This window comes from Oncorhynchus tshawytscha, linkage group LG26 (assembly GCF_018296145.1).
Source record: "Oncorhynchus tshawytscha isolate Ot180627B linkage group LG26, Otsh_v2.0, whole genome shotgun sequence".
Classification (NCBI taxonomy): domain Eukaryota; kingdom Metazoa; phylum Chordata; class Actinopteri; order Salmoniformes; family Salmonidae; genus Oncorhynchus; species Oncorhynchus tshawytscha.
The window spans coordinates 25,791,532-25,801,143 of NC_056454.1; the positions used below are offsets into that span (position 1 = coordinate 25,791,532).

A 9,612-nucleotide genomic window follows, 5' to 3' on the forward strand; every position below is an offset into this window, starting at 1 on the left:
GTTCCTTGGTGTCCACATCACCAACGAACTATCAAGGTCCAAACATACCAAGATAGTCGTGAAGAGGGAGCTTCTTTCTTGCTTAGTGGCCTTTCAGGTTATGTCGATTATAGGACTCGTTTTACTGTGGATATAGATACTTTTGTACCTGTTTCCTCCAGCATCTTCACAAGGTCCTTTGATGTTGTTCTGGGATTGATTTGCACTTTTCGCACCAAGTACGTTCATCTCTAGGAGACAGAACGCGTCTCATTCTTGAGCGGTATGACGGCTGCGTGTTCCCATGGTGTTTATACTTGTGTACTATTGTTTGTACAGATGAACGTGGTACCTTCAGGCATTTGGAATTTGCTCCCAAGGATGAACCAGACTTGTGGAGTTCTACAGTTTTTTCTGAGGTCTTGGTTGATTTATTTGGATTTTCCCATGATGTCAAGCAAAGAGACACTGAGTTTGAAGGTAGGCCTTGAAATACATTCACAGGTACACCTCCAATTGACTCAAATTATGTAAATTAGCCTATCAGAAGCTTCTAAAGCCATGACATCATTTTTGGAATTTTCCAAGCTGTTTAAAGGCACAGTCAATTTAGTGTGTGTAAACTTCTGACCCACTGGAATTGGGATACAGTGAATTATAAATTAAATATTCTGTATGTAAACAATTGTTGGAAAAATTACTTGTGCCATGCACAAAGTAGATGTCCTAACTGACTTGCCAAAGCTATAGTTTGTTAACAAGAAAATTGTGGAGTTGTTGAATAACAAGTTTTAATGACCCAAACCTAAGTGTATGTAAACTTCCGACTTAAACGTTAATGTTATTCTTATTGTGTTGCTTTATATTCTTACTTTTTACTTTAGTCTACTTGGTGAATATTTTCTTCTTCTTGAATTGCACTGTTGGTTATTAAGGGCTTGTAAGGAAGCATTTCATGGTACAGTCTACACTGTTGGTTAAGGGCTTGTAAGGAAGCATTTCATGGTACAGTCTACACTGTTGGTTAAGGGCTTGTAAGGAAGCATTTCATGGTACAGTCTACACTGTTGGTTAAGGGCTTGTAAGGAAGCATTTCATGGTACAGTCTACACTGTTGGTTAAGGGCTTGTAAGGAAGCATTTCATGGTAAAGTCTACACTGTTGGTTAAGGGCTTGTAAGGAAGCATTTCATGGTAAAGTCTACACTGTTGGTTAAGGGCTTGTAAGGAAGCGTTTCATGGTAAAGTCTACACTTATTGTATTCGACGCATGTGACATATAAAGTTTGATTTGATTTGACGTATGCCCATAGTAGGAGGATAAATTCCAAACAGAAGGGAGATTCATTAGCCCTTTGATCATGGCCTTTTTTTACACTATAAAAGAAACCCCCTTAATGTATAATGTATGTCCTCATGTCTCAGCATGTTCTAATGTCCTTGTTTTTATCTAACTAAATGATGGTTGTGGAGCCTTATGTATTAATAACCAATTCATCCACATGGGTGCAGGCAATGGCTTACAATAAAACCACATGGGTGCAGGCAATATCTTACAGTAAAACCACATGGGTGCAGGCAATGGCTTACAGTAAAACCACATGGGTGCAGGCAATGGCTTACAGTAAGACCACATGGGTGCAGGCAATGGCATACAATAAAACCACATGGGTGCAGGCAATGGCTTACAATAAAACCACATGGGTGCAGGCAATGGCTTACAGTAAAACCACATGGGTGCAGGCAATGACTTACAGTAAGACCACATGGGTGCAGGCAATGGCTTACAGGAAGACCACATGGGTGCAGGCAATGGCATACAATAAAACCACATGAGTGCAGGCAATGGCATACAATAAAACCACATGGGTGCAGGCAATGGCTTACAGTAAAACCACATGGGTGCAGGCAATGGCTTACAGTAAAACCACATGGGTGCAGGCAATGGCTTACAGTAAAACCACATGGGTGCAGGCAATGGCTTACAGTAAAACCACATGGGTGCAGGCAATGGCTTACAGTAAAACCACATGGGTGCAGGCAATGGCTTACAGTAAAACCACATGGGTGCAGGCAATGGCTTACAGTAAAACCACATGGGTGCAGGCAATGGCTTACAGTAAAATCACATGGGTGCAGGCAATGGCTTACAGTAAAACCACATGGGTGCAGGCAATGGCTTACAGTAAAACCAGTCAGTGGTCTACTCTCAAAAAATGATTACATTATGGATGAATAAACTGTTTAGCTGTTACACTGATAAGTATTGTATTGGACCTATTCTGAGATTAGGCTAATAGATGTGGCAGCTCCATGAAAGTAAGCTACACCCTTTCTCTGAGTAGTGAGTTACTTTGAGTACACATTAACATCTTGGTGTGGTGGTGGTCTGTTCCCAGCACTTCCTGTGCGCTGTGTTTTTAAACTAGAAACAACCAGTCCTGTGCAGGTTAGGGTCTGTATCTGGGGCAGAAAAAACACCCCAGTACTTTACAGTAACCTCTCGCTCAGGCTTTTACCAGAACACAACAGGCAGAAGCAGTATTGGACCAAAGACATTAGACCCAAGCTTTATTTTGTATTCTCAAAAACTAGCTACTCTTGCTTCAAGTGGTAACAATGGTCTTTGTCTCGCAATTTCTTTATAAAATGAGGGACATTTCTCTGGCACTATTCTCTGGTGAAGGATACTGTATTGTAATTGGGTAGTTGCATAGTAAACATGTAGCCTTCAAACGAACATGTTTCAAATGAATTGACAATAACTGAGATTGGAATTTGTTACTGTATGTGTCACTATTACAATCTTGCCACGCCCACATCATTTTACAGTTATGCAAACTATTACCTCTGTCTTCCTATGACCATAGAGAAAGTCATATGCACTTTCATATTACAATCATATTGCATTTGAATGGAATTTCCATACTCTCTCAAGAGGGAGAACATCTATTTACAGCAACTCACTGTTTCGGCTATGTGGTGGGCTCAACATTTTACATAAACCATGGAAAGCCCCCAACCTGTAGCCAGCACATGCGTACAAACACGCGCATCTGTGCAAAAATATACACCAACACTCACTTGCTCGCTCACTCACTCACTCACTTGCTCGCTCACTCACTCACTCACTCACTCACTCACTCACTCACTCACTCACTCACTCACTCACTCACTCACTCACTCACTCACTCATACTGAGTAAGTCATATACAGACATATTGACACAGGCACACACACTTATTTACACACAGGGACATAAAATGTTCGGTATGAGTTATTTTTCCCTGTTATATCCCCAAATCATCACTAATAATCACCAAGTGGCTCAGTGGTTTCTTCATTAAAATATATATTTTGATAGTCAATAACAAATGATGGTTTATCATCATTATGTGTGAGATAACCTTTGTGATACACACTGCTAACGGGTGTTATTTTTGCTCCTCTAACTCTGAGGTGTGACGTGAAGGAGGGTTCACACTCAGAAGCACATATTCTCTAGCTCTAACCCTTGCCCACCTGTCTCACCCCGATCCTCCTACCCCCCCATCTTTGAATCACATTTTATTCTCTGAAATACTGCTGCACTGCGGTTTACACACTACTCAACATTTCCATGACACCAGGAAGAGTGTGTGTTAGTTTTATAATGTATAAAAAAAACGTGAATCTCCCCAAGGAGTGACATTTTCATCCACAAAATATGTTCAGCTTTCCTCTTTTTCAGTGAGAAGATCCAACAAAGAAGACAACTTAAACAGTAAAACAGTCAGCAGCACTGTGCCGTTATGGTCTGGATGAGGTCTCTTTCAGAGCCTATGGGCTCAGTGGACTCGGATGGCTGCATACTCTGAGCATTCATCATGGGGGGTTGGAATATGGGGGGGTTTCGGGGACCCTCTAGGGGTCTGGTGGTTCAGGCTAGCGTACACAAGGTGGTTTGACCCTTGACCTCCAGCTGTGATGTCAGAGGAAGGCAGAGTTCCGTTTGTCATCAGGAGGCTGTGTGCCGATGCCCTGTTGATGTGTTTGGCATAGGGACCATTGTTGTAGAGATTGTCAGAGTGGGCAGGGTTTGGTGTGAATGGTGATGATGCAAAGGTTCCCTTAGAGCAGGAGGAGAGGTCTGGACATGGTGCTGCCTGTGTGGACATTTCCATTAAACACAGAGAAAAACAATTAGACAAAGTCAGGACAGCAAGGCTTCCATTTTGTACAAATTTAGTGTATTGAGGACCAGTTTTGTCATGATAGTAAATGACCCAGTGGTTAATAGTAAGATGCTATAAGATTTCCTTACCTGCTCCTTTATGCCGTTATTTGTTGACCTTGTTGGTCCTGAATAATGTGTATATTTTAGAAAGTTAAAGTGACATGTTTGCTGTATTTCAACCTTGTACACAATAAAAGTTTTCAGTATTAAATGGGTCTAATAAGTAACATGAGCTGGCGCACACCAAGAGAATATGATTTAGTGTAGAGGTGCTGACTAACGGTGAATAAAGTTATAAAAACAAAGAAAGTCACACACTCCACATGTATAACCTTCCAGTAATGTATTGGGTAAAAAAAACACCAATGTTTCACTGTACCTTCTTCACCACTTCTTCATCACTGTGCCTTCTTCACCCTGATTACTGGGAGGTTATACATATGGAGTCTGCGACTCTCTTTGTTTTTATAGTATCAAATGGGTAACAGCATTACTCACCTTTACATCCATAAAGATAGAGGAAGGAGATTGCTGTCACCACGACCACCAGCAGTACTATTCCCACACAGATGTAAGCATACGGCAGCCAGCTCAGATATTTCTCATCATGCTTTGCATTTGGTGAGTTGTCTGTTAGAGTAGAAACAGAGGTCTTAACACCAGACACAGTTGTCACATAGGCCTACTAGCTGATGTGATGTGATTGAATGTCTGTAATTTCATAAAACATTGTCCTACTTGTGTTGTGGTCTGCTGTGCTAGTCATTTTCAGGTTGATATCTGTAGAAATAAGTGTATCAAACAACAAGGACTCAACTGAGTATGTATTTTATTCATTTTAAAACAATTGATTGAGGAAAAAACTAAGCTTTTGTTGGTTACCTGAGACAGAGACATTGATAGCATGGCTAACAATTGATGATTTATTCCCAGCCATTCCACATCTGTACGAACCATCATCATTCATAGATATCTTCTTAAAATCCAAAAATGCAATATGATTTTCTGACCCTCTATCAAATGGTTTCCATCCAATTTTGACTTGCTCTGTCTCATTGATTTGTTTGCAGTTGGCGTCCTCAAATTTACACCAGGTGACACGTAAGGTTTCCCCACAATGTTTCACAGGGCAGTTGATTGTCAGCCGTTGCTGAGGGACAGCATTCCAAACAGTGTTTCTTTTGATTGGCACCTCAATTTCACATGGGCCTTGGTGTAAGAAAAGATGATGGAAACAATTGACATAATTACTACTGATAGGGATCATACTGGTCACTGGTAAAACACAAATGAACATGAAGACCTGTCATATTCAAATTGCGGTTGAGAAGTTACGCTTTGACAGTGTCCAACACCCATCTCTGACTGACTTTGGTTGATCAATAAGTACATTCAGAAAGTATTCAGACCCCTTTACTTTTTCCACATTCTGTTACGTTACAGCCTTATTCAAAAATTGATTAAATTGTTATTTTCCTTCATCAATCTACACACAATACCCCATAATTACAAATCAAAAAATGTTTTTTAGAAATGTTTGCAAATGTATCAAATATAAAAAACTGAAATATCGCATTTACATAAGTTTTCAGACCCATTACTCAGTACTTTGTTGAATCACCTTTGGCAGCCTGAGTTCCTGAGTGTTTTGGAGCAGGTTTAAATCAAATATCTCTCTGTACTTTGCTACGTTCATCTTTCCCTCAAACCTGACTAGTCTCCCAGTCCCTGCCACTGAAAAACATTCCCACAGCATGATATTGCCACCAAACTTAACCGTAGGGATGGTGCCAGGTTCCTCCAGATGTGACGCTTGGCATTAAGGCCAAAGAGTTCAATCTTGGTTTCATCAGACCAGAGAATCTTGTTTCTTATGGTCTGAGAGTCCTTTAGGTGCCTTTTGGCAAACCCATATTGAGTTCTTCGTCACCTCCTTGACCATGGCCCTTCTCCCCCAATTGCTCAGTTTGGTCGGGCAGCCAGCTCTAGGAAGAGTCTTGTTCGTTCCAAACTTCTTCCATTTAAGATTGATGGAGGTGACTGTGTTCTTGGGGACCTTCATTGTTGCAGACATGTTTTGGTACCCTTCCCCAGATCTATGCCTCGACACAATCCTGTCTTGGACCTCTACGGACAATTCCTTCGACCTCATGGCTTGGTTTTTGTTCTGACATGCACTGTCAACTGTGGGACATTATATAGACTGGTGTGTGCCTTTCCAAATCATGTCCAATCAATTTAATGTACCACAGATGGACTTCAATCAAGTTGTAGAAATATCTCAAGGACGATAAATGGGATGTACCTGAGCTGAATTTTTGAGTCTGATAGCAAAAGGTCTGAATACTTATGTAAATAAGGTATTTCTGTTTAGTTTTTTTGACATTTGCAAACATTTCTAAAAACCTATTTTAGTTTTTTTATTATGGGGTATTGTGTACAGATTGATGAGGAACATTTTTTATTCAATGTTGCAGACATGTTTTGGTACCCTTCCCCCAGATCTGTGCCTCTGTGCCTTGACACATTATTATGTAAATAAGGTATTTTTTTTTATTTATTGTATGTTTTTGTGTGTAAATTGATGAGGAAATTAAAAAAAAAAAATCTATTTTATAATAATGCTGCAATGTAATAAAATGTGGAAAAAGTCAAATGGGCTGAATACTTCCGAATGCACTGTACGTAGCATACTGTTGAAGGAAATTTTAAGTAAATTGCCAAAATTAGCTAATATCAATCCCTTTCAAATGTAACACAAAAAGTAGAAGTGACAAGATGTGAAATATCTTACCTTGAGCATTGCCATGGATGCAGACCAGGAAGAGGAGACAGAGGACCAGCAGGATGTGGTCAGACCACGGTGGGTCCATCAGGGCAAAGATGCAATGTCTTATGAGATCTCAAGACAGGTCATGCCCGTGTCACTCAGTTAGAGCAAACTGCCTGTGATTACAAACGTGAGTTGAGTGGTGACACTGACGATATGTCTCTCTCTCTCTCTCTCTCTCTCTCTCTCCTCGGCATCTACAGGGTTTTCCACTTCCTGTCCTCCTACATATGAGCCTACCTACCATAGCTCTCTTGTCTATTGCTTCTACTTTAGAGGTCTGTTTCCTCTCCCTCACACATCGTATTCCAACACGTATATGTCTTTTTAGTGGGTTACAGTATATTATTGTAGGTCATTTAATGGGCAATGATCTTTAAACATATGCTCAGTTAAAAAATGTAGCTTTTCACACTTTTAGTAGACACTCTTATCCCGTGCATATATTTTCAATCTTGTCTCCCCGTGGGAATTAAACCCATAACCCTGACGTTGCAAGCGACATGCTCTACCAACTGAGCTACACTTAACAATTGTATGGTAATCCACTCCTCTTTGGTTCTCTATTGCTCCTCTATTGTGCGTCAAGCAAGAGGGAACCTGACCATCAGAACAGCTCCTTGAATCCCTACTTCTTGAAGTTTGCAGATGTGTCTAAAAAACACTTTTTTACCCTTTGGTGTGTGTACTTTACTATATTTATACTTGGAATGTTGCTTTTCAACAGCAAAAGATTTTTTTACAATAAAAAAAATAAATAAACTTTGTAGGATGTCTTTAAAAAAACTAAGTACAGCAAACTTGCTATAGCACCTACACCACCTGTGGTAAGAAACATTTACCTGATGACTAATGCTTTCCATTCAGTCACTATCAGAGTTCATTAACAGTTGCAACTTATGTCTTCAGCTACTTACACAGAGTTACAATATCGCCATCTTCTGGTGAATAAATTACTGAGGCAGTTCTCCGTCCTTGACTGTATTTATTAACACAAGTAATCAAGTTGTATTCAACTGCTACAGTTGAAATGCATTTCACATTAAACTTTCTGCCTCAATCGATATTATTCAAGGGCAGACAAAGAGATGTTACACAGATGATATGATTTTGTCAATTTGATCACATCATCAGGTCATAGAGTCACAAATACTGCTTTGTTGATCTACATCAGCTTCCTGTATTCTCAGCTCACTCAGTTCCACTTCTGTATCCTGGGATGTTTCTGCAAACAGAGGCAGTCATAACTATAACCATCCTGCAGATGACACAACACATCACAGCCGTGGGAAGTAGGTGTGCAGAGGGTGATGCAGCACCCCCTGAAAAATCATAATATCAAAAAATGATAAATAATAACACATTTTTAATTTGTATTTTTTTAACAAAAGTAGTGCACTGGGCCTTTACTAGTCCTTTATTAGCAGACCGATATACCCATCTGTAGAAAAAAAAAAGAAGGTCTGCGCTGGGCCTCTCGAGTGGTTCAGCAATCCCCCACAATTGGGTTAGTGGGGGATTGCCCTTGCCCAGCGGGTCTTTACTTGGCTCATTGCACTCTAGTGACTCCTTGTGGTGGGCTGGGCACCTACAGGCTGAATTCGGTCATCAGTTGGACAGTGTTTCCTCTGACACATTGGTGCAGCAGGCTTCCGGGTTAAGCGAGCGGTGTTCTCGGATCATGTTTCGGAGGACACATGACTCGACCCTCGCCTCGCCTCTCCTGAGCCCGTTGGGGAGTTGAGACAAGATCTTAATTGGACGTCACGAAATTCAGGAGAAAAAGGGGGTAGAATTACAGTTATTATAATTGTTTATTAAACAAAGTGTGTGTGTGTGTGTGTGTGTGTGTGTGTGTGTGTGTGTGTGTGTGTGTGTGTGTGTGTGTGTGTGTGTGTGTGTGTGTGTGTGTGTGTGTGTGTGTGTGTGTGTGTGTGTGTGTGTGTGTGTGTGTGTGTGTGTGTGTGTGTGTGTGTGTGTGTGTGTGTGCATGCGTGCTATTACTGTAACTCACCTTGTATTTGTATTTGTTAAGGATCGCCATTAGCTGCTACCTTTCTTCTTGGGGTCAATAAAAACACTTTTCACAACACATTAAGTGTGTGCCCTCAGGACACTACTCTACTACCATATCAACTATTCAAAATATATGTGTACGTGTGTGTAGAGTGCATGTGTATGAGTGTGTCTGTGCCTGTGTGTGTCTCTTTACAGTCCCAACTGTTCCATAAAGTTGATTATTATCTGTTTCTTAATTCTGATTCTACTGCTTGTATCAGTTACCTGATTTTGAATAGAGTTCCATGTAGCCATGACTCTATGTAGTGCTATGCACCTCCCATTGTCTGTTCTGGACTTGGGGATTGTGAAGAGACCTCTGGTGGCATGTCTTTGTGGGTATGCATGGCTGTCTGAGCTGTGTGCTAGTAGTTTAAACAGACAGCTCGGTGCATTCAGCATGTCAATACTTCTAACAAAAACAAGTAGTGATGAAGTCAACCTCTCCGCTATTTTGAGCCATGAGAGATTGACATGCATATTATTAATGTTAGCTCTCTGTGTACATTTAGGGGCCAGCTGTGCTGACT

General features: G+C 40.7%; 1 protein-coding gene across 1 annotated transcript; it reads right to left on the minus strand.

Moving 5' to 3' along the window:
- Nucleotides 1–2,517: 2,517 nt before the first annotated feature.
- LOC112225423 (B- and T-lymphocyte attenuator) lies at nt 2,518–7,178 on the minus strand. The gene is made up of 6 exons (XM_024389386.2): nt 6,989–7,178; nt 5,077–5,403; nt 4,933–4,974; nt 4,693–4,824; nt 4,282–4,319; nt 2,518–4,123 (listed from the first exon to the last, which is right to left on the minus strand). The coding sequence occupies exons 1-6, from the start codon at nt 7,065–7,067 to the stop codon at nt 3,806–3,808; spliced, it is 936 nt and encodes a 311-aa protein (XP_024245154.1). The 5' UTR covers nt 7,068–7,178; the 3' UTR covers nt 2,518–3,805.
- Between the last annotated feature and the right edge of the window lie 2,434 nt (nt 7,179–9,612).

What these genes read in the sequence shown, in the direction of transcription:
- LOC112225423 (XM_024389386.2), bottom strand. Translation starts at nt 7,067, where the DNA reads ATGGACCCACCGTGGTCTGACCACATCCTGCTGGTCCTCTGTCTCCTC. An exon ending in CATCCATGGCAATGCTCAAG is followed by an intron (nt 5,404 to 6,988) that starts GTAAGATATTTC and finishes TCTTACACCAAG; the next exon opens with GCCCATGTGAAATTGAGGTG. An exon ending in CACAGCAGACCACAACACAA is followed by an intron (nt 4,825 to 4,932) that starts GTAGGACAATGT and finishes CTACTCTAACAG; the next exon opens with ACAACTCACCAAATGCAAAG.